Raw genomic sequence first — 24622 nt, 5'->3', positions numbered from 1 at the left:
GTAAACCTATGGTTTAGGTTCGTTGGAAATATGGGCTCAACAGTTCAAGTAAGCCGCTAAAAACGAAATCGCCGGTGGAAACGAATACCTTTTAATTGTGAGCTCTGTAAAGTTGTCCGTTATCGTACTACCTATAGTATTCTACGAGTTTACAATTTAAAAAAAAATTGCTTCTCTGCCTTGGGCCACAACTGAAACACACCCGAATGACTGTACTGATTCGACCACGAGTCGACTGATTAGAGACATAGCGGCCATTAAAAATGTTTATTTTTGCAAATCTGCTACACACCGACCAAGTGAATCGCCAAATACGTGTTAAGGGACGACGTTGTAACCACATGCCAAGACACCACAACATTAGTCGCAATTAATGTCTACCAGAAGGGACACTTTTCGGATGGATTCATGGGCGAGTCTTCCCGGCAAGCGAATGTTTTGCTGAAGTGCTCAGAGTTCATAAGAGGCACGTTGCATCTTTCATCCCATGGGGGATGTCTCGGGGGTATACGTGTGTAGTCATACTCGCACCAAATCAGACACTTGGCAATATAGAAGAGCTGATCCCTCGTGAAACCTTTCACGTTGCCCAGGTAAATACTGGACCTTTTTGCGGCCTTCTGGTACGCCTTTAGAAGACTGTTCATGCCGAGGGCATCTGCCTGATATTCCAATGGAGTCCTAGAATAATCTCTTGCTTTCGGAGCGTTCTTGATGTGTTTCACGTAACAACGCTCCCACTTTTGGAACGTCTTATTGCTCTTTTTAGTAAACCATGGCGTTTTTGTCCCGTTGAGATCGTACTGACGGCCGTATGTGTCGAATCCGTGCATTATCTCATGAATCACTGTAGATCCCAGTGTACCATAGTTTATTTCAGGCGGGGCTCCCAAGTTGAAGTTGGGCTTCAGCATCATGGGAACGAGGAATGTAACAAGGTTCCTACCAGGTGTATTGAAGGCATTGTTGGCGTATGGATGTGAAATGAGGTGCGTGCCTTCGTAGTACTCTTCAAAGCCATTCCATACATGCTTCCAGAGCCTTTGAGTCCTGAATGCGCTAACGTTTAGGACGTCCCGGAGGTAAGGGCCATTTAAGTCGGGAAGATCTTCGTAGAACTTGTTGAGTTTTTCTGATGTGTTCAGGTTTGGGGCCAATCCCGTTCGAACCTCAAGCATCGATAACTTCTTCAAGGCCCCAGTGCGTGTTTCTTCGTCCAGCAACAAGGTGGCTCTTAATGACATCTCGAATTCACTGATGATTTTTTGGATCATTTCTATAATGCCTTCCATCCTCCTCCTTTCAAGTAAGTGGGGGACCACTGAAGAACCTGCCGCGTTCGGCATGTACTCGAGAATGGTGTCATAGCACGACTTTTCAGGACTCAGTGAAATCCGGTAGAAGAACAGCAAAGTGCGCCAGGCGCAAAATAACATCATGTCATCTGCGGTGAAGTTCCCTCGCTCTCCAAAGAAGCTGTGAAAATTGGCAAAGTCATCTTGTGACATACGTATTGTCAAATTTTGTAACGCTCTAGACGTCGTGTAGCGCTGGAGAGCTTCAGTCCACACTTTGGAAAGGGCCTCGTCTTCATTTTCTAAGCCTATTTTCCCCAATTCCAACTCTAGGTCATCCTTGTCAGCATATTGCTTCGAAGTAAAGTCAGTTACAACAAATATCCTGTCCTGTAACTCCGCGATGCGTTCCGCGACTTCAGGTAGCTCTGCGGAATACACGGAAGAAAGAATATCATTGATGCCGCTCTCGGTTCTTTTCGATGCTTTTACGTAATCCATCGTGAAAAGAGTTCTACCATGCGAAGCAAAATTGTACATACAAAAAACAGGAGAAATATCGGTCTCAAACATAAATTTAACCGTGATGTCTATGGGGTCGAATGACAGGCTTCCTGCTAGACCCATATGGTGCTCGGCTAAGAAATCTCTGATGAATCTCGCCGATGTTTCGCTGTCATCATCGTTGCAGTGTTGGTAGAGCGCTGCAGCTTGCTGAAATGCTGATTTTCCGTTTCTGGGGATTTCTTCCGTCCGTAGACTTTTCTGTATGGCCATCGTCAAGTTTCGTTCACCCATCAGGTCGTAAGCAGTAGGATCAATGTACATGTGGGTCAGTCTCAGCCGCTCAGTCTTTCCACATACGAACGAAAAGAAGTTGTCACACGGGTCTTTGTCCGTGTCTAGCAGAGCCCCGATGTACTCGCGGATGAACCCACAATCATCGGCGTCGCAGACCTTTCCAGACTCTTGCAGGGGCGTGGTTCCTTCTGCCGGTTCCTGTGGAGTTGTCTCGGCTACGTCATAGTCCGTGTAATCTTCAGTATTGGGTTCCGAAGGCGGCCCCGGATGGAGTTTCGGAAGCGTGATGGACTTGCGAGTCGGCTCCATCCCAGCGTGCCCGGGCGTCGATTGTTCCAAGTTCCTCGTGAAGACCAGGATGACTGCTGCCAGGGCCAAAGACAGAACAATGACAACGCTCAATGCCACTACAATGTAGGTTTTGCTGCAGTCGAGATGGGAAGATTCCGTTCGCTCCTGCGATTGAGAAAAGTCACCATTGTGAGGACGGTGCTTATCGATTAACTGCACGAACAATGAATTGCGTGTACGCCTGCGTTCAAAACCTTCACAGTTTTCGAGTTGTTCTGCCCGCGGGGAACAACCTATTCCGGTAATAAAGTACAAGTACAGCAATGTACAAGTTTCTGGCGATGCAGAATCAAAAATAACAAAGACGGTTAAGAGCATCAACTATTTACTATATACATGAACAAAAAACAAAAAAAGAACAAGACTTTCGTGCAGGAGGCTGCACTTCTTCAGGTTTGTGGACCTGTTACGAGGAGGAGGAGGAGGAGTGTCGTTGGGAGGAACCCGAGAGGTCTGCCTGCCTGATTAGGCGGCATGTTTCTCGGGAAGGGAAAGATGGAGGAGAGGAGGAAAGGGTGAAGTGGAAGACCGAGCGGAATCCGCTCGGCGGGAGGACAGCTGCGTCCATGGGCCGACTTCAGGGGAACTGTGCCGGCATACGCCTATTACACATCTGAGGGAAACCCAGGAAAAACCCCAGATTCGAACCGCGGACCTCCCAGTCTCCAAGCGCACACGTTACCGCTGCGCCACCGGAGCTGGTACAAGCGCGACCTACTCTATAGAAACACGACCATGACATTCGCCGATCCCCCTATGGGTCCGCTGTCCGCGGCCCGAACCGGGGAAAACCGGTTTCCCGCTCAACATGCTCGCTAGGGGCGCCGCGTGCGCACCCCACGAGCGAACGGGAGACTGCTGCTGTAATATCGGCAATGTTTATTATCATTTTTTTTGTGTGTGTGAATGTCTACGCGTTATTTCCGTGTATCCTGATGCGAAAGACATGTAATGTGCATGCTTAATACAAGTTAGTTCTACTTTACGCAAAATACGTCGAAAAGGGGGAAAAATTAAACACTGTCAAGGAGCCCGCGAAGAGGGAATCACACACGTAACATGAAAAACGGTTAGGAGCAACTAATATTTATTCGAACAAGAACTTTCGTGCAAGAGACTGCACTTCTTCAGGTTACATGAATTTTCGCGCCTACACTCTAAATATTTTCACACCTTTAATTCTCAGGCAGGAAAGTTCTTACGTCTTGAAAGATATTGATAACCAGCTCAAACAGCTTGCGAACAAACTCTCTCCTCATGAAGTCCTTAATCTCTCTGAATTCACTGCCAATAAGCTGAAGAAAATTCACGAAACCAAAACAAAAAAATCGAAACGCGATAATCTTATCCTATCTCCCATTTTAGCGCATGGCATTTGTGACGCGATAAATTCTGAACCATCTTCCACAGAGGCTGGCCATAACACCGTCTTCAATCTTTCTGATGTGACCCTCGACCAGGCTGAACTTAGTGTTCTCTCAAAAGGTCTCAGTTTTGTACCAACGGAGCGTAATATTGATGAATTTGAAATTTTGCATGATCTGCACAACTTAGGTAGGAGAATGCACCTGAAAACCTTCTTTCACGATAAACCTAGCTCAGATGCTGCGCCCTTCCGAAACCCCTCTAGCTGGACGCCGGACTCCTCTAGAACTAGCCCCCTCATTGATAATTACATCAAGGCCGTTCACAAGGATATCAAGACTAGTTATTCGAAATCTATCGTACACACTGATAACTTGTCTAATTGTGAGAAAGTAGCGCTACGAAATCTTAAAGCCCGTAATGACATTATCATCAGACCAGCGGACAAGGGTGGCGGTATAGTGGTTCTCAATACATCCGACTACATCGCAGAAGCGAACAGGCAGTTGAGTGACCGCTCGTTCTACAGAGCTATCGATCAGGATCCAACCCCTTCCTTTTGTCTTATTAATAAGAAAATTGATGAACTCGTCACTAGTAAACTTATCCCGTCCCACATTTCCAAGTTCTTGCGTCCTAAGAACGTCACACCAGGTAATTTTTATCTTTTGATCAAAGTTCATAAACCCAATAACCCCGGGAGGCCCATTATTTCAGGAATAAACACACCGACAGAGAATTTATCCTTAGTTGCTGACCACTGCATCAAACACATCCCACCCCTTCTCCCATCCTTTGTCAAAGACACAAACGATTTTCTTTCCAAAATTAACGCTGTCCATGACCATTTCAGTAACCATGCTGACATTTTGTTGGCAACAATGGATGTCGTTTCGCTATACACTAATATTCCTAATGACGAGGGTCTCTCTGCTGTTGAACAGTTCCTTAATTCTCACCCTTCCGATACCCTTCCCGGGAACCGGAAAAAATGTTCCCGGAAAAAATGTCCCCGGAAGAAATGTCCCCGGAAAAAATGTTCCTGGAAGAAATGTCCCCTGGAAAAAATGTCCCCAGGAAAAAATGTCCCCTCGAGAAACATCCACTTTTAGTACGCCTGGAATTTTTGCAAAATCCCCGGTTGCGATATTGCAGGTCTTGAAGTCTTCGGGCTAAAAATAAATACTAAAATTCCTAACCACTTACTAAGTGTTTTTACTTGGAAAGCTCGACCTACCTTCACTTACGATTTCTCGTAGCGAATACACTACAATCAATTGTCACGTTCGTTGATACAACGTGCACACTTCGCTGGGATATTCTTATTTTGTTTCTTTCTTATACTAAGACGTATATCCTGCGTGACGTCGTACTGACTGAGGTGCAATCAGAAGGCCGGGATTTTGAGACTAGATTTTAGGCCTGATGACACAGCTATCTTTTCAGGTTTGAGGGAATTAACGTCTCCCTAGTATTTTTCTTCATCAACACCAACATCAACATATAAGCGGGACGTACTTTTATCTGTACCAGCTCGCGTGGAGTAGCGGTTTGGATGATCGCCTTTCACGTCGAGACTGGGAGGTGACACGGGTTCGAATCCTGTCACCAGGTGTGCTCTCTGAGGTTTTCCCTGGGTTTTCCATCGGACTTTCCTGACGAATATTGGCACGCTTATCCCTAAAGTCGGCGCAAGACGCATACTAACCCCCTATCACCCTCCCTCCTGCTGTCCTCTGTCCACGCCTGTACACCGCGTGCAGCAACAGTTGCTTCGCGGCGCTAACACGGAAAAACATTTTCTCTGCTAATTAGCACAAAAGTGAAGTGTCACACAAAGTAGTACGCCGTCCAGTTTCAACAAATCAGGAGAGAAGATGTCATTCGGAATGGCCAGGAGCATGTCAAGTTCTGTTTTAGAAGTGCGCAGATCGACGTGCAGGGTGATGTGTAAAAATAAAAATAAAATGTGTGTGTGTGTGAGGGGGAGCAACAAAATTGACAGGCAAAAATGTATTTCAATATGTCTAGCGGTGTCACATCTCGGGAGCCCCATGACTGTACAGGCCGCTTTGTTGCAAGACACAACGAAGTAAATTCACAAAAACTGACCCACAGCGACTCCCTAGGCAAAGAAATGCTATGTGTGAGTAATTTTAAAATGGAATTGAATACGAATAAATTAAGCGCCTCGTTTAATAACCGTAATTGGATACATATACAACATATATTGGAATACAAACATGTACGGTATATGTATGCCTAAATATAGCGCTTACTCTTTTTTCCCTACATGTGCCGGGGGGGGGGGTATATGTTTGTTCACACAAAAAGGAGATGCCGGCCTTGCATGTGCAGCTTAATCGGGACTATTCAAATATATTCGGTTTAGTAGAAGCATCAATTCGACTTGGAACTCGAACATTGAATTCCATATTTGATTCGGAAATGGAATAGTATATACGATTACTTGATTTGGTGCTCAAAAATCCAACCGTTCACACCGTCCTAGTAGAAAATCAACGTCCGAAGTCAACCAGTCCACGCCTACCAAAAGTGAATTTTCCTCAGGGGACATTTTTTCCGGGGACATTTCTTCGAGGGAACATTTTTTCCGGGAACAATTTTTCCGGGGGCATTTTTTCCGGGGACATTACATTGTTCAACAGTATGGTAGACACTTGCGCGTGCTCGATTATCGATAGCGATGCATATATGCTTTAGCTCGTACCTACGACATCCAAGACATGATGAAAGCAAGATTTGCACTGACACTTGATCTTTAGCAATGCTTTCCAAATTTTGTAAAATATCATCCTGTAGATGCAATGTTACGCAACCAGGTTGAATGTTCATAGCGCACGCCTTTAAAGGTGTGAAAAAGTTTACAGTGTAGAGCATCCTCGCTTGGGACAGTGCTTGTACAGGATGTGTGGTATCCCGGGGGCCCCCCATTGGACGAATATCCTTGGATCCTTGGTAAAACATTCATCGCTTCACACTGTACTAATGTACTTCAACCGATAATACGAAGTTGAACTCGAGATGAGTGATTGTGTGTTTTGTGGCGCAAAAGCATCACAGCCATAAAGCGCCACAAACGATGTAGTAATTGATGTACGCGGCTGTATTGCCATGCGTGATCGTGCTCCAAAATTTATGCGTGAACCCGTAGTTACTGGACTTTACGTATATGAGTATGTTGTCCGTCATTTCATTGGTCACTACTGGACAGCATGCAGTTGTAGTTCATTTTTTCTTTCATAGTTCTTTCATAGTTCATTCTAGTTCATTCAAAGTTTTACAAAGAACACAGCACACATAACTGAACAGACACCTCTTTTTATTCCAATTAATTTTGTCTGCTGACTATTTGGCAGAAATCTCACCAGATCTACTTTGCTTTTTCATTACAATCACGTTGCGCATACACTCGACACCTTCAGGACCTTTCGCGGTACGAAATACTCGGGTCCGACACTCCTCGCTTCGACTTGCAGAGTGGGACGGTGCTGTACCCCATCACAAACCACCGAATGGACGACGTGCGACAAACCAGAACTTCACACGGTAGAAACAGGCAGCCAAGTCAGGAACGAAAACTACCGTATCAACACGTGGAGCGGCGTCTGCTGTGGGGGCAGAGCCATTTATAGGGAGAGTTTGGCCATTCTTTGATCTTTTGCCGCCTCGTGGGTGGAGCCTATTTTGACGTCAGAGTCGTCGTTGCGCCGCCCAAAAAGCATGAATCCAAGTAGAATCCGCTTATCAGCCATCTGGTGCACGCCATATTGATGCTGTCCGTCAGCTTTGTTGTCGCAATGAATGCAATCTACAGGAATAACCGGCTTATGACCCACAGCCGCCTGTGATAAAGGGGGCTTTGTTGCCAAACTGAAAGAGTTCAAGGACGAAGGGCTTTCGAAGGACAATGTACGCACGTGTCTTTCCGCCTTCCATCGTAAACAACGATGAGCATCAATATGGCGTCAACGACCGGCTGGCAACGGGACAACAATAGAGCACGGCGAGGGAGGTGGCTTAGCCGTGACGTCGCATGACGCGCTTTAACTCAGGCTCCTCCTAATGGCCAAACTCTCTCTATAAACGGCTCTGTGTGGGGGTTACTTGTGGCGCCGCGACGTTGCTGCGACCACCAAGAGAAACATTTTCTCCGGCGCTGGACACAGGCGCAAGTGTCATGGTCGTGCTCTTATAGAGTAGGTCGTGGTTACAAGTGGTGAAGCATATATGAAAAAAAAAAAACATGAAACGCAAAAATCGAGAATCCTATTTCATTTCAAAATGTGCAACGTTACAGCCGCACGGCATCAACGTGTACGGCGGCCCGTTACAGTGCTTTATACTATGAGACTACTTATTGTATCACCACTTGTCTGACATTTTTCTCATCATACACGATGATACACAATCAGCAAGCCACGAACTCCACAGTCTGGAAGCTCTTAGCCATAATGGTGCCGCGTGTCCTCAATCCTTCGCCCTTGAGCCCTAATTCCCCGTACGCATTCTGAAGCTCTTTTTGCACCTACTGGCTGCTGTGCCTATTCATGTGATGTTCATTGGTTTCCTCCACGTACAACTCCGACTCGTCTGCATGTCTGTCTGACCTTGTCCAGCCACCTCCTATTGATTGCGTTTTGTGTTTATTTTTGTTGATATTTCTATTGCGTTTGTAGTTCTCTTCACCCTTACACCTTTCTCTTGTACCATGTGACTTGTTTTTTATATATATATATATATGCTTGTAACTTGTCACACTTGTAACAGGTCCTCAAACCTGAAGTGCAGCCTACAGCACGAAAGTTGTTTTTTTAATGCATATAGTAAATAGTTGATGCTCTTAACCGCCTGTTATTTTTTATTTACGAAAGTAAGAAAATAACGGATATATCGTCGGTGACGAAACAGACGTGAGCGGGTGGAGACAAATATCCGTACCGCAGGTTCGATACGGGCTTTGCACGAGGTAAAATAAATACTATACACTTAGAAAATCGACGGTTTTAGTATATCGTACGCTATCGCCTTTGCATGCGTAAGTGTTAGCGTTGGTGGTTCTGCGCACTGCACGAATCTGTCTTCCTGTTATGGGCATGCGCAGATCCACCAAAGCAGTCCCCTACGTACGCAACCGCGATAGCGTACGACATACCAAAAATCTCAAATTTCAAAGCTCCCAAACGTTGTGAGGCCCTATCCACGAAGAACATGGAAAGCCTTTTCAGTATTTTTCCTTATTATTGTGTCAAGTGAAGTTTTTCGGTGACGAATTGTACACGCACAGAGTGCCCAATAACTACAGGGCTTTTTTTTCCCTCTCGTTTTTTCTACATTGGAGTATTTTGTGATATCCCAGGGAACGTACGGCACACTATGGCTTCGTTTACACGAACACTACAGGAGCAATCTGAGTTGACTATTACACCCTTGTTATGTCGATCACAAAACATGGCAATAAAATGGAGTAAATCCTGCTACTCAGCGACACGAACCCTCATACAGGTATATGATGGAGCCGAGGCGATGAGACCTGTACGAAGCTCCACCGCACGGGTGCACTGCGTGTAAGCGAAAAGTTACGAAAAGAGCGAGGATCCAGCTTGTTCGCCGGCAAACGTGAGTATATTATTTCCTAACGTTTTGTCTGCTTAGCTAACAGGCTTGGGGGTCTCGTAGCGTATCCGGTAAGCCCTGGGAGCCAAGCAAGAGTACAAAGACATGCAGCAAACATTTCATCGGGAACACAAAGTCCGACAAGGAGAGCCGTCATGCCCACAATCCGTCGATTTTCCCCAGTGTGTACCGGAAGAGGCCCAGTTTCACTACTTCGCGCTACGAAAGGTATCGGCTGCTATTTCGTTCGTTGTGTTCATACTCTGGTGTCGTTTCAGTCCATAGAGATTTCAGTAAATTTTAGCTACCACAATGATCGATATTTTTGCTGAATTGTGCTATGCGCTGCAGATTTTTTTTTCTTTTTTTTTTTTTTACGAAGGCGAATTAAGCCCTGGCAGAAAAGATGCTGATTTTCAGGGCTCATTTCTTGCCTCCTCTCGGGCAGATCGAAACGACGGAGGGAGACCACCGACGCCAGTGCCTTCGATGAGCTGCTGAGTGCAGTCGATGAAGCAACTGTCTGTATCAAACAGTCGTCAGCAATGGATGACGTGCACCACTGTGACCCAGCCACCCAGGCAAATAATGGGCCATTTCTTGTGGAGGTACAAGAATATATTTCTCCAGCACTAACCTTGTTGCACAATAATGGGTACCGATATGGTGTTATGTATCAACACGCTTCCACAATGACAGAGGATTCAGTAGAAACATCAAAGCTTCTGTTCTGCTGTGAGAAGGATGGAGACTGTACTGCCACTCAGACTGAGAGCGTGCCAACAGTGGACGTGGGGAGTGCGTACCCAGGTGTGCAGGCAGTACGAGACGAAGGGCACTGGGACCATCTACAAGGAAGTGTATTTCAGTGGCTACAAGTCTATCGTAGATTATGAACAGCGGCTACTGGACCTTACAAGCGTGACGCTCGTGGTGAGTGGTGTGTGCAAGTGTTACAAAAAAGTCAAATCAGTCCACTTCCATCATACATCCTGTGCTATATCTGTTCTTCAGATCCTGGCCATCCCTACGGAGCCTGCTTCCAGACATCTGTCACCCTCGTGAATTTGACATCAATGATAAACTCATAACTCTTTCTAATGAAGATGAAGCACGGCCTGCCATTTTCCTGTTTGGCGTCACTTTTCGGCATTCACCGCACCACAGCAGCGAAGATATTTAAGTCCATCCTTCTGAAGCTGTGTGCGGCAACGAGGTCCTGGCTGTTCTGGCCTAGCAGGGCTGCTATACGAGCAACTGTGCCGCCTAGTATTTCACTGCTGTACCCAAACTACAGGGTCATCATTGATTGTACTGAACTGAAGGCTGAAACAGCACCAGGTGTGGAGGCACAAAACATGTGGTACTCCCAAAGGGACATACACAGTCAAGTACCTGGTGGGAATAGCACCGAATGGCCTGGTCACCTTCCTCTCCCCAGGATTCGGAGGGAGGGCCAATGACCATAGCGTCACAGGTGAGGCTGGCTTTTTGCCCCTGTTGGAACCAGGAGACCTTGTACTCGCTGACAAACGCTTTCCCGGAATCCGAACGGGTGTTGGGCAGCAAGGAGCTACACACTAGTAATGCCTCCTTTTGCAACCAGGCCGCAGTTCACTGAGGCAGAAGCAGATGCAACCTATGATACTGCATCTCTACGAATCCACGTGGAAAGAGTCATCCAGAGGCTACGCATATTTGATATTTTAAATACAAGAATTCCCCAAGAACTTCCCTTGTACATGGACAAAATTATGCACATAGTACACTACTGTCGATGACAGAGTGATGTAGCGGCCACAAATCATAGATGAAACAACAACAACAACTTTATTTTCGACCTTGGAGAGTGGGGAGTTTCATCGCCACAGGCGATACTCTACCCCATTGCTGGATGGAATGGGGGGAATAAAATAACGAGCCCCTTCACAATAACGATCGAAGTCCGATGGTGTCCAGAAATGTCAGAAGAGCTTTGAGCGCAGAGCGTTGCTGGGCTGGATTGGGCCAGGGACCAAGCAATTTCGATAGGGAGAAAGGGGGAGAGTCCAGCTGACGAAGAGACTCGAAGAGTGTGGTTCGGGAAGGTTGAGGGCAATGAAGAAGAATGTGCTCCAGATCCTCAAGAGCACCACAGTGGCAGCAGGTGGGAGAGTCAACTTGCCTCAAGCGGTAACGCCACTGAGCTGTAAAGGCTACATCGAGGCGCATTCGGTGGATTAATGCAGCATCTTGACGAGAGGTGTTTCGTGGCATGCGGAAAGCGAGCGTGGGATCAACTCTGTTCAACATAGAGGGGGGAAGAATGTCTGTTGTCCGTTGGCGGGAAGCCAGGGGTGTCACTAGGCGTCGCAGAATGGAACGGCGGTCTCCTCTCAGCAGAACAATACGGGTCCGTTTCCGATACGAGAGTGCTGCTTCTGCGGCGCTGTCGGCCTGCTCGTTCCCCACGACACCACAGTGGGCTGGAACCCACTGGAGAACTAGCCTGTGGCCTGCGGCGTAGATAGTGTGGTAAGCCATTAGCACGTCTGTGACTAGGGGTGCGGATGGGCCTCGTATGCCGGAATTTTCAATTGCTTGAGGGGCAGATTTGGAGTCTGTAAAGACTGCCCATTCCCGGGGTGGAAAATCAGCGATGTGTTGTAGAAAGAAACGAATGGCATAGAGTTCCGCAGCTGTGGAGGAGGTTGGATGTGAGAGGCATCTTCCGTGCACGACGCCTTCGGATGGAATGACGAAGGCTGGGGCGGACTTGTTGTTTCGGGATGCGCCATCAGTATATGCTGCCGTAAACGTAGAAAACTTCGCGTCTACCAGAGCATGAAAATGGGCTCGGAGGACTTGAGGGGGGTCCTGATCTCTTCTTTCCAGAAGGTTTGGGAGGCGTACAAAAGTGGGCGGTACCGGTAGAGACCAGGGGGCTTCCGGCGGTATAGTGTCCTTAGTTATGAAGCCAGTGAGAGTCTGGCGTGTCCTCCTCGCTACTCGATAGAAGTCGCTTTCAGGGCGGTATCGAATTTTCCTGAGTAGCCGGTGGCGGTGAATGTGAGCACGCAAACGGAGGTAGTGCCGAGCCGTTTCCCGTTCACGGAGAACTTCATTCGGGAGCTCACCAGCTTCAGCCAGTACTTGCCGTGTTTCAGCCATTCTGGGAACTCCGAGGCATCGACGAAGGCTTCGAGCAAACAGGGACCGAAGTGTATTTAATGAAGTTGTTGATATCCTGTGCAGAATAGGAAGGCTGTAAAGCACAGTTGCCCTCACCAATGCCGCGTGAACCGCGAGCAGGGAACGCTGATCACAGCCCCATCCTGAGCAAGAAAGATGTTGAATTGCGGGAAGCCATCGCTGCACTTTAGTTTCAAGATGTTTAATGTGCCGAGCCCAGCGCAAGTCCGAGTCGATTACCACGCCAAGGAAGCGGTGAAAGCGTACCGCGTCAAGCTTCTTTAAGCCAAGCCAAAGAGGGAAATTGGCCATAGCTTTACGCGTGAAAGGGAGCTCGACACACTTTTCGGGTGAAAGGTCCATCCCGAGGTGCGTGAGGTACGTATGGATATTGTTTAAAGCGAGCTGCAGGCGGCGCTGGAGAGCCGGGCGTGATTTTCCTACTGTCCAAAGGGCGACGTCATCTGCATAGACGGAGAACGACACTTTGCGAGGAATTACTGATTGTAGGCCGGCCATCACCACGTTAAAGAGTGTCGGGCTGAGAATGCTTCCTTGGGGGACTCCTTGAGGAACAGGATGCTGAGGGCTTTGGCCTTGGGACGTACGGACAGCGACAATTCGGTCCGTAAGGAACTCTTGGAGCCAGATGAAGAGCCGACCGGATACTCCAAACGAGCGCAAGGCATGCAGCACACAAATGTGCGAGACGGTATCATATGCGCGCTTGATGTCGAGGAAGACCGATCGGACGATCCGTCGATGGGTTCGAGCATGTTGAACTGTGGAGACTGGGTCGAGAACTGGATCCATGGAGCTTCGGTGGCGACGAAATCCAGCCATTTCGTGAGGGAACGCACGTTGTTTTTCAAGGCACCAGTCGAGGCGATGCAAAACCATTCTCTCCATCAGTTTCCCCATACAGCTTGTCAGGCTCACCGGGCGAGAGGAGGATAGGGAATTCGGGGGCTTGCCTGGTTTCAGGATGGGAACAACCAATGCCTCCTTCCATGTATGTGGTAAAGATCCTTGTTGCCAAGACGTATTATAGACATGAAGGAGAGCTTGGAGTGACCGCCCGTCAAGGTTTCGTAGGGCGGCATAGGTGATTTTATCGGGCCCAGGGGACGAGGCGGCGTTCACAAGCTTCAACGCTGCCTTTAGCTCGATTAGTGTGAAGTCGCGGTCCATAACTTCCGGGGGACGGGGCCAGTCGTGGTGAAGTTCAGCCGTCAAACTGTGGACAAAACTGCGGTGTAGGGGCGTGGTCGATGCAGCCGCCGGAGTCGTTAGTACCACACAGAAGTCCGTCGCAAGCGTGTTTTCGTCTACACGCTGAACGATAGCCAAGGCCGCGAGAGGATTCTTTTGAGGGGGCGCCTCCTTCAGAGATCGGATTGTCCGCCAGATCTTCGTGGCCGGATCAAACGGTGAAAGGTGGTGGCAAAACTTACGCCAACGCTTCCTGTCCTCGTTTTTAAGGTCTCGTGTTACTTTAGCTTTCATCCGGCGGTATTCCACGATGTCCGTAAGTTGCCCTGTCCGACGAGCCGTTCTTTCTGCTCGGCGACGTAATGCTCTAAGGTGATTAATGGCTGGGGAATGGCCGACATGGCCTGTTACCCTTTTAGACATGACCACCGCGTCCTGAATACCGCGGGTAATTGCTTGAGAGAGAACCTCTGGGGACATACCGGTGTGCACAGTTGTTCTGAGGCCCCAGTCTGTCGTGCGAAATATATAGAGGAAAATGATCGCTACCTCTAGTGTCGACGTCCGTAGCGCACGACAAGTGGCGAATTATGTCGCTTGAGCACCACGAGAGGTCCAATACATCAAGTGATGTTGGGGATCGCATGTAAGTGGGCTCGCGGTTGTTCAGCAGGCACATGTTATTATTCTCCATTGCCTCCAACAACCTCCTTCCCATACTGTCCGTCCTTCGGCTTCCCCAGGCCGAGTGATGTGCATTGAAGTCCCCTAGCACAAGCGCCGGGGCTTCCAGAGAACCAAGTAAGCGTTCGAAGTCACTCCACGGGACCTGTACCGCGGGACGGATATAGATACTGACGACCGTTAGCAGCATGGGGCGAAGGCGGATCCTGCAGGTGACGTAATCATAAGACCGATGACAAACTGAGCCGATGGGTGCAGCAACGAGGTCATTGCGAACGTATAGCGCTGCTCTGCATACATGAAGTGTACACAGCAGTTATTGTAATTAGCTTTCCTTTCGGCTTTTTAACTGTGTGTCAGCACCACGATGCAACTGTGGTTATGAGAGGTGTACAGAGGCAAACAGATGGACAGCAGGAAGGAATGCGGTACAAGGGGGTTAGTGTGAATGTTAACGTCTAAGAATGTCTCGGGGAAACCCAGGAAAAATGCAAAGCAGCGCAGCAGGCGACAGACGTCTAACCGAGGCCACCTCGCAGTCTCCACACGGTCGGTTAGCACGCTGCCCCTCTCAGCCATGGGAGGTTGTCCGCATCTTGGTATCTGAAGCACATTAGTATATGCGCTTATGCTCTATGTTCTGTGCAACTTACTACTCCACCTATTTCAGATGCCGTTAAAGTGCCTTGCTACTTTTCATAAAAATGAGTGTTCGACTTTTCCAGAGGCAGTGTTGTCTGTACCCAGATTGTACTGCATATGATGAGTAAATTATACTCAAATGCCATTGTCTCTGCTGCCGTTGCAAATGTAGTAACCACACACAGAGCAAAATGGAAGTAAGTCTACATCACATAATCTGCCAAGGTGGAACAATTCCATGACCTCCTAAGGATGCTACTCATGAGCGACTGTTTGAAACCAGGTTGCATTGTCCACCGGTATAAATTATGGGCTGTATGCAGCTACCAAGGCTGGAAGCAGGTTTAAAAAGTAAAATTCTCGCAACCGCGGGATGGAGTGTTCCAGAAAGTAATCGTCCCGAGGAACTGCCAAAATAAGGTAATCTTTCTCAGCATAGACAAGGAGTATGCCCCTTTTTCAGCCCAAGAACGTAGAAGAACACTTGAACCTGGGTGTAATATTGGTGACTCCTCTTCAGTGTGTAGGTAGCGCCATTTTCAAGGTATCGTAGAAGTAGGGGATTCAGAATGCTGCCTTTTCTCTTGCTATATGGGAACTTAATCTCGAGGAGGCAGACATTGCCAGCTCAACCCCTGAAGAAGAGAACAGGCCAATTAGGTAAGGAGATAAAGACGAGAAAACATTTGGGTACCAGGGAAAAAATCAGCCACACATAATTTTTATCAAGAAAAAAAAAAAGGAAACAAGCTGCTGTAAGTTTAACTAGGCCTCAGTGTACATGCATAACTCCAGATCACCCTACCTGAATATTCCGTCTGGAGAGCAAGCCAACCAGGGGTCGGGGTTTATGGCAAGGCCAAGTCGTGTGATCTCCACACCCTCGACGGCCCCAAAATTCTGTCTTGCCACCGCCTCCATGGCTATACCATATTCCATGGCGCTGTTGTTCGCACAGGCAAGATATTGACCATCTTGACCGCTAGTTCCGAAGGGGAGCAGCGGCACCTTAGTATTTGGTGGCTCTCAAAATGTGTGCTTTACTGAGGCATAAGTACAAGCGGCATGCGTGTAAAAATCAACAATGTGTAAGCAAATTCGTTCAAAGCTAAATCTGCTACAGTGATGTACTGAATGCTGAACAACGCATGATACTGACTGGGAGACGCATGTCGCTATCAATGTATACCTTTGTTCCTGTTACTCGAAAGTCACCTGCTTTCAACCACAAGGTCCGGTCTACCCCTGTTTCCGCGCAGATCACGGAAATATCTTCTTGACTGACTGATACCTTCTCATGGTAGAAAGTCCTTTCTGCTTGCGTTATTTTGTCGAGGAAGGCCAATTCCTTGAGCACAATCCCGCTTGCAGTCAGGCTGCATGCATAGTTCAGAAGCTTGGGCCTGGATAATTCCCAGTCATACAACGAGATGCGTTCTCGTTCGTTAATGGGGCTTTCATTGCTTGGTTCGGCCGAATTGTCTGTCACTGTACTACATTCTGCCTTTAACATACCTACTAATGGGCTGTCGATGTAACCAAAGTTTTTCAGAACATGGGTCACATGAACCTCTTGTACATCAGCAGGAAGGCCTGAAAATTTTTAATGTTGTACATGCAAGAACATATGTGCAACACATGCTACGTGTTCTAATTGGGAGTGCAAGGAAGACCAGCTCTCATGTAAACGCCGGTATCATTTCACATTCTCAGAACTTGTACTCACTGACCTGTGCTGATATCTGCAGAAGCTCGAACGAACTTCCGAGTATTGCGGTTTGGTACGGGAAGGAATGCCCCGCTCCCGTGCACGACTTGTTTTCGATGAGGAGTCATCAGCTTGCACATAAAGAGCTACAGCAGCTGCGTGCTTGCACTTGCCAGCAGCCCCTGCCTTGCAGGTACATGTCGCTTCCTGCAGATATCTGGCTTCGCTGATCCGCGTCAAACTGAAGAAGAAATCGAAATTCACAACGTGCAAATTTCAAACTGGGCCACAATCACCCAAGTGATATTTTTCGAGTAATAAGGCCCTGGCCGGCATGAGAGCAGAGCCACGCAATATTTGTGCTAAAAACGCCGGCCGGTTTCCTACTTTTATTCGCGTTTAGCCGAGCGGAGTTACGATAGTAAGAGGTCACGATACTTACGTGAAGTGTCACTTGATGGCTGCGGTTGTTTATCTTTGTCTGTGGCACGCAAAAGCCTTCAATCACAGTAGCCGTCGTGTCACGTATTTCCCGCACGCCGTGGATATGCCTCGCGCCCACTAACGCTTTGCCCTTTTTGAGATTCGCCCCTCTGAAATAGCGTTCCAGGCCACTCAGTGGCGCGAACGCCGTTTGCAAGTGGCACCGCTACAAGAGGAACATGTATGCAATGCAACGTCAAAACCCAGACAAGACTTCCAGTTGTTAACCGTCAGCTGTTCCCCCATTAGCTCCTCAGGCACTGGCCGTCCTGGCTCCTACAGCCGCCGATGAAACGTCCCGCAGAGGGCGCAAAACACAAAGCGCCGCAGCGCCGCCTGCAGGCTGCTTTGTGCCTATATAGTACCACACTCTTAAAAAAAGGGTGTACTTTAACTCCTTTTTATGCCACATATATAACACCCTTTTGGAGAGTACAATTACGCTCAAAAGGGTGTCTCCTCACTCCCTCAAGGGAGTAGCATAACACCTTTCTCCCTACTGGAGAGTAATATTACTCCCCGGTAGGGAGAAAGGTGTTATGCTACTCCCTTGAGGGAGTGAGGAGACACCCTTTTGAGCGTAATTGTACTCTCCAAAAGGGTGTTATATATGTGGCAAATAAAGGAGTTAAAGTACACCCTTTTTTTTAAGAGTGCCGGCCGTGAGTCGTGCTGAATGCAATCTACAGGGATAACCGGGTAATGACACACAGTCGCCTGTGATAAGGGTGGCTCTGTTGCCAAACCGAACAGTGAACCATAACTTAAAAACCCGAGACTAGGAGACAAAAAAAAAAAAAAAACGACAACACAGACAAAGTCTGAAACACAGCTGAAAGTTTACTCAACAGCACGAACAGATAAGGAGCTCAAGTGGGTGAGAAGGAAGGGTGAGGAGAACGTAAGAACATCCCCAAAACCAACGGGAAGGTCAAGGAAGGCTTGCTGACACAGTTCCCAGCAGAGATTATGGACAGCGTTTCCTGGACGCTACAAAGGTTTCATGCCATCTGGGCGCACAACCTCTACAGACTTGTAGGTGTTTTACGAATTGAGAAGAACAATCGTTATTTTTTACTCTGAGGGCATACTCCCGCAAGCGATCATTTAGGCAACGTTTACTTGAACCGATATAACAAATACCACATTCCAGAGGTATCTGATAGACAATACTAGAACGACAGTTCACATACACAGTTCTGTGGGTTTTTCACGAAGTTTCAACTTTTTCAAATATGTTCAAATATGTTTAAAACTTTGCCTGTTTGCCGTTTTCTTTTTTTTTTTTTTTTTGTCCCCTAGTCTCGTGTTTTATGGATCTATACCACCAGCTCGCTTGCTACCTCTCTATCCTCTCGTTATCGAATAGCGAAGTTTAGTATATATATCGTGTACTGCCATCCTTGCGTACATGAGGGATAGCCTGGTGTCAGACCTCTGTTCATGTCTTGCGAGTGCGCTATCCCTTACGATGTGCGCAAACAAAGCTCCGCATCGAAATGGCGTCGGCGGCCGGCTGACGATGGGGCAACGATACAACACGGCGAGGGAGTTCGTTCAGCTGTGACGTCGCCTGACGCGCTGCGAAAGTTACGTTCATCCCTACGGCCACTCTCACTCTGTTCATGGCTTACTCATGGTTGCGGCGCTTCTGAAGTTGGCTAGATTGCTTTGCGCAGCAATCTTTAAAACGCGTTTTGTGGAGAAAATACTCAATAGACACCAAGGCTATTACATATCTGAAGCGTCAAAGTTACCTTTCAGAAAGCCATACAGCTTCTGCATGATTGTCATTCACTTTGCAGTTGCTTTAAACTCCGTTCGTGGGAGAACCGCGGTGGGATTGGCTTGCTGAGGCCAACAACCCGCCATCGGTAACTACCTCAGACTTATTTCGGATCGGTTCTGGTTCAGTGAAAAAAAAAACTGTTAGTGGTTTTCTTCTCGGGTGCCTGTGTCCTGCCTGACGTGTATCATCCGTTGTGATCCTACGGATGCAGTTATCAGTTGTACTACTTTTAAAGTACAGGGTGTGTGCAGAAAAACATGACCCGCATTTTTACATGTAACTCGTTGTCTACTTAGCCGAGGAACTTCCGGTGGCGCACGACGGCGTATTTATGCGTGCGAAAGCTACAAAAAAACCCTGGAAGCCATATTCAGTGTAAAAAAATAAACAGAGCGCGAAAACATGAGCTTCCATGCATTAGAATAGGGCGGTCATGACAGTGCGTGGTAGTGCATTTCGGTCTCACGAGAGTTATGTGCAGGCACCGCTAGGGGTACTGCCGATGAGCATCCATGTGGGACATCGTTTCGATTTAGGCACCGATAGCTCCCCTAGCGGGACTTGAACACAACTCTCCTACGTTCACCATGTTGCCCTTTCACATACACCCTGTCGTCCACCATGTTGCCCTATTCTGATGCACGGAAGCCGACGTTCTGGTTGTTCCGTTTATTTTTAAGCTGAGTATGGCTTCCACAATTTTTCTGCAGATTTCGCCCGCATAAATGTGCCATCGTGCGCCACCAGAAGTTCGTTAGTTAGATAGGCAACAAGCCATGTGCCTAAATGCGGGTCACGTTTTTCTGCACACACCCTGTACAGTTGTACTACAGTTGTTATACTAAGTGATGTGCATGTAGGTTACATTCGTGCCACAAGGCTACGTAGTGCTTCTAAGCGTCAGCTACGCTGCGGTATCGTTATTAAACTTATCAGTCACAAATATCTTCAACTTACTTTTGTGGACGGGTCATTCACGGTAGGTGTCGGTTCCTGGAAAACATCAAACGCTTCGGAGTTCGCCATTCCTTTCGACCGTCTTCGTCGTCTGCCCCGTGTAGGCACGCTGGTCTCGTGGGCGCTTCTTCTTCTTCTTCGTCCCACGAAGAATGGCCATAGATCCCTTCTTCCTTCTTCACAATGCATGGGCCGCGAAGATTCGAGTGAAAACCCGTATTGTTATCGGGCACCGTGATATTAATATCATGAACGCTTTACCTATGCTACTGCTTTGCGAATGCCATTAGAAATAATGTGTACCGTAATCATCACTTTGACCTCTGGAATGCTTCTCCAGCGCATTCCCGAGGTCAAAGTGGTGATTGTCCCATCCTACAGTTGGCGATACAAGGTCGAAGTGGTGATTACGGCATACATTATTTCTAATGGCATTCGTACCGTATTACCGGGCATTTCCCGGCATGCCGGAATAAACCGAGGTTGACCAGCATGACGGGAAAACCGGTATTTTCCGGCATGCCGGGAAATACCACACTCAATAGTACAATGCTCCCGGAGACTGGGGCTCCGGGGGTTATGCATGGTTCAATGACAGCCACAAGGAGGTCAGTGGGAAGAACGCCCTATCCCCGCCACGTCATCAAGAAGTTCTAACTGACCCGTATTGTAACCCGTTTTGGGAGTTTTGTAGTTGAGGACCCTGCGGCATTCCACAATTTGGCAGCATGGAAGAAGGAACAAGTGCTGGTCGCGGGCGCATGCGAAGCTACACATTAGCCTTCAAATTGGAAGTACTAGAAAAACTTTCGGAACTTCGTGGAAACATCAGTGCCACGGCACGTTTCTTCTCGATTCCTCGCCCGTGCGTCCAGGACTGGATGAAGCAGCAAGAGAAGCTCAACGCGTGCAAGGCTGAGAAAGACGTCGCCATCCGAAAGAGAAGAAATGTGCCTTCCACTGAGGAGACTGCAAAGAAACGTGCGAAGTATCCTGCCATGGAGGAAGAACTTGTCGCATGGATAGCAGAGGAGCGCAAACAGGGTATGCCTGTGTCAGCATCTCGCATCAAGTTGCGAGCGGAGCAACTTTTGACAGAAACCTCTAGTGGAACGGATTTCAAGGCCAGCAACGGGTGGTTGGGGCGTTTTGTACACAGATACAGCATAGTGAACAGGACAGTCACCAGTGTGGGGCAAAAGGTGCCAGGAAATGCTGATTTGCTGTGCCAGTCCTTTTATAGCTACCACAATTCAGCTATCAGTGAGATAGAACTTCGGAATATCGGTAACATGGACGAAACGCCGATGTGGTTTGATTTGCCACACAGTAAGACTTACGACTTCAAGGGCGTCAAGCATGTCATATGCAAAACCACCGGGAAAGAGAAGTTAAGGTACACCGTTGTCCTGTCTGCCATGGCAGATGGCACAAAGTTGAAACCGATGATTATATTCAAGGGACTAAGAAATGTGCCAAAAGTTGATTTCCCTAAGGATGTCGTCGTTTCTGTGGCAATGAAGGGCAGTATGAGGGCTGAACTCATGAACTGCTACGAGCAGAAAGTGTGGGGTGTCCGACCAGGTGCCTTTTTCAGGCCCCGTTCATTGCTTGTAATGGACAGTGCGCCGTCGCACCTGAAAACCGTGACGAAATCAAGCTTCAAGCAACATTATAATACAGTTTTGTCCATTATTCCTGGCGGAATGACTCCTCTGCTGCAGCCTGCTGATGTTGTGTGGAATAGGATATTCAAGACAGCAATGAAAGAACTTTGGACGGCGTGGCTACGGGACGGCGAGGTTGAATACACAAGGGCCGGAAAGGGCCGTTCCGCTTCATACCTTACTGTCGCACTTTGGGTAAAAGAAGCATGGGGCCGCATTTCCGAAGACGTTATTAAACAGTCCTTTGTAAAGTGCGGACTTGTTGGTGGCATGGAAACCAACGTGCTGCACCATCGTCTGCGCAACACTTTGACATCAAGCTCTGCAGCGCTCGAAGACGACGGAGACCCGGCTGGCCTTACAGACGAGGACAGCTGCGATTCTGGTGACGACCAGATCTAAATGAGTGTAGCAGCTGTCGATATTTGTCATTCTATGTCCTGTAATAAATGTTTGGTGCTCGAATTGTCGTTGACCTCGCTTAATCCGGCATGCCGGGATAGACCAGGAGGGCGGATCGTAAAAGCTGGTCTACCTCGCAAAACCCGGCATGCCGGGAAATGCGAGTTAATACGGTAAAGCAATAGCAGAAGTAAAGCGTTATTAATATCACACATTCTTGTAATTCTTGTGTTTTTTTTTATATTCGCTATATGGTCTTCTCTCACTTTAGTGCATTATTTCGCTTCTGAACACTCCGGCTACTTAGAAAAAGCCATAAGCCCGTCCACGGAACTACACCCGATATTTCTGACTGATAAGTTTATTAACGATGCCTCGACACAGCTGACGCGTAGGAGCACTACGTGACTTCACAGCACGAATCAAACCTAGACGCACATAAATTAGTATAACAAATTAGTACAACTGACAACTGCATCCGTGGTATCACACCGGATGATGCGCGTCAGGACAGAGGCACCCGAGAAGAAAACCACTATAACAGTTGTGTTTTCATTGCACTAGAACTTCACTGAAATAAATCTGAGGTAGTTACCGGATGGTGGATGTTCATCAAGGTGAAAAACCGGGCGTGTTGGTGTTGATCTTGCATGACGAACTAGCACTGGGACTGGGACAGAGGGAGGAGACGACAGGACAGGTGCTAGACGGCAAACAGTGGTAGCGTAACATAACATATAGTGGGATATACTATTGTCGTAAGTTCGCCACATAGCACGCTCCAAGCCAACCATCGTCCCGAGTGACATCGACCTCTCACATGATTTGTGGAAAACGGGAGGCGTACGTCTTTTTGTGACAATTAACATTTCCGCATAAGTGTCACAAAAAGGCGTACGCCTCCCATTTGGCGCCGATAGGAGGCGCCTATCTAAACAGATTATCTTCTGCCAGATAGGCGCCTCCCCCCCCCCCCCCTGTTTTGAACAAGTCAGGACACAGAATGATATCATTCGGTATCATGGTTGGCTAGGAGCGTGCTATGTGGGAACTTCAGTTTTACGTGAGGCCGAAAACGGCAAGCCCTATCACCACCACCACCACCACCACCACCAGTTTTAACAGTGTACGTGCACAAAATTCGATGTTTACATCAATCTCTCTAGGACATGCCAGTAAAGACGAGACGAGCTTTTCTACCACCACCACACACTATTTATTGACATATGACTGATTGCATTAGAAGTTGTGGCAAAGGAAATCGGACTCGCCCACGCTACAATACTGTTTGGGCGTCAGAACGCATCATCCCACGAAGACATACACATGACAAGTGCCTTCTGTCTGTGCCTGTTCATATATATCGCGCAGTGGATACGGTCTTCACCTACTTTCATGTTCATGGCGAAGATATAGACTGTAAAGCAGCGGCGAGTCGAAACAGTGTCAACACGCAGCTGTTACACACGAAATCCCTACTGCAACAGGTACAGGAATCACTCACTCTCGTAATGACTACCTTAGTTTGTTTCTTTTTGTTTTTTTTACCTGAAGTCCGATACAGCTCCACTGGGGGGTAGCGTTCCTCGCTGTTCATTACCAGCAGCGGCTGCTCATGGCATAGCAAAGTACTCGCCGAAGGGACACAGAAACCGTTGTCTATATACTTCAATGCTAACTGAGAGACATCTCCTCGAGTAGACAACAAGTACCACGTCGTTCCGCTGTGTCACGAGAAACGTGAATATCGACCAGTGAACTTATTGCAGCGCCTCCAGGCGGTAATTACACGCAGCACAGTCGGATGCACGCTCTAACTTTTATTGTGCTAGGAAACAAAGTCCGATTTTCTGTGCATTGAAATATCGTATACGAAAACATGTCCTTACGAAGTTTGAAGAATTTTAAGTTCTTTAGATATGAGCGCTCAAAAACGGCATTTTTTCACACGCCACGTGATGTAGACGCCTCCATGCGTGACAGCAACCTGGCCTAAATTTGAACGTCTAAATTTGATATCGGATTATAGAGCTCCACCTTTCTCGTTTCACGGACACGTACACAAGTACACTCTTAAAAATGAACTTCACCGCATAGCATGCTCCTAGCCAACCATCATCTCGAATGATATCGTTATCTGCCCTGATTTGTTGAAAACGGGAGGCGTACGCCTATTTTGTGACACTTATGCTGTTCATAATTGTTACAAAAAAGGTGTACGCCTTCCGTTTTCAACAAATCATGGCAGATAACGACATCATTCGAGATGATGGTTGGCTAGGAGCGTGCTATGCGGTGAAGTTCATTTCTAAGAGTGTATATGAGCGATTTTCGTCCTCGGCACCAACTGTGCGTATTGTTCGCTGTAAAACAAAATCCCCGCCTGAACTAAACCAGAGCACTGTTAGGTAACATAGCTGGCAGTGCAAGGAAAAAATTCAAAGCCGCTCGTTAAAAA

General features: G+C 47.6%; 1 protein-coding gene across 1 annotated transcript; it reads right to left on the bottom strand.

Moving 5' to 3' along the window:
- Positions 1 to 252: 252 nt before the first annotated feature.
- LOC135384155 (neprilysin-11-like) lies at positions 253 to 20231 on the bottom strand. The gene is made up of 2 exons (XM_064613377.1): positions 20096 to 20231; positions 253 to 2552 (listed from the first exon to the last, which is right to left on the bottom strand). Exons 1-2 carry the CDS (start codon positions 20162 to 20164, stop codon positions 378 to 380), a joined length of 2244 nt encoding a protein of 747 aa, XP_064469447.1. The 5' UTR covers positions 20165 to 20231; the 3' UTR covers positions 253 to 377.
- Between the last annotated feature and the right edge of the window lie 4391 nt (positions 20232 to 24622).

The sequence above is a fragment of the Ornithodoros turicata genome, chromosome 2, assembly GCF_037126465.1.
Source record: "Ornithodoros turicata isolate Travis chromosome 2, ASM3712646v1, whole genome shotgun sequence".
In the NCBI taxonomy this organism is placed as follows: domain Eukaryota; kingdom Metazoa; phylum Arthropoda; class Arachnida; order Ixodida; family Argasidae; genus Ornithodoros; species Ornithodoros turicata.
This window is presented reverse-complemented; position numbering and strand designations above follow the sequence as displayed.

Coding starts and splice junctions, on each gene's coding strand:
- LOC135384155 (XM_064613377.1), bottom strand. CDS start 20,164: ATGGCGAACTCCGAAGCGTTTGATGTTTTCCAGGAACCGACACCTACC. Junction 2,553..20,095: donor TGAATGACCCGTCCACAAAA/GTAAGTTGAAGA, acceptor TCTCAATCGCAG/GAGCGAACGGAATCTTCCCA.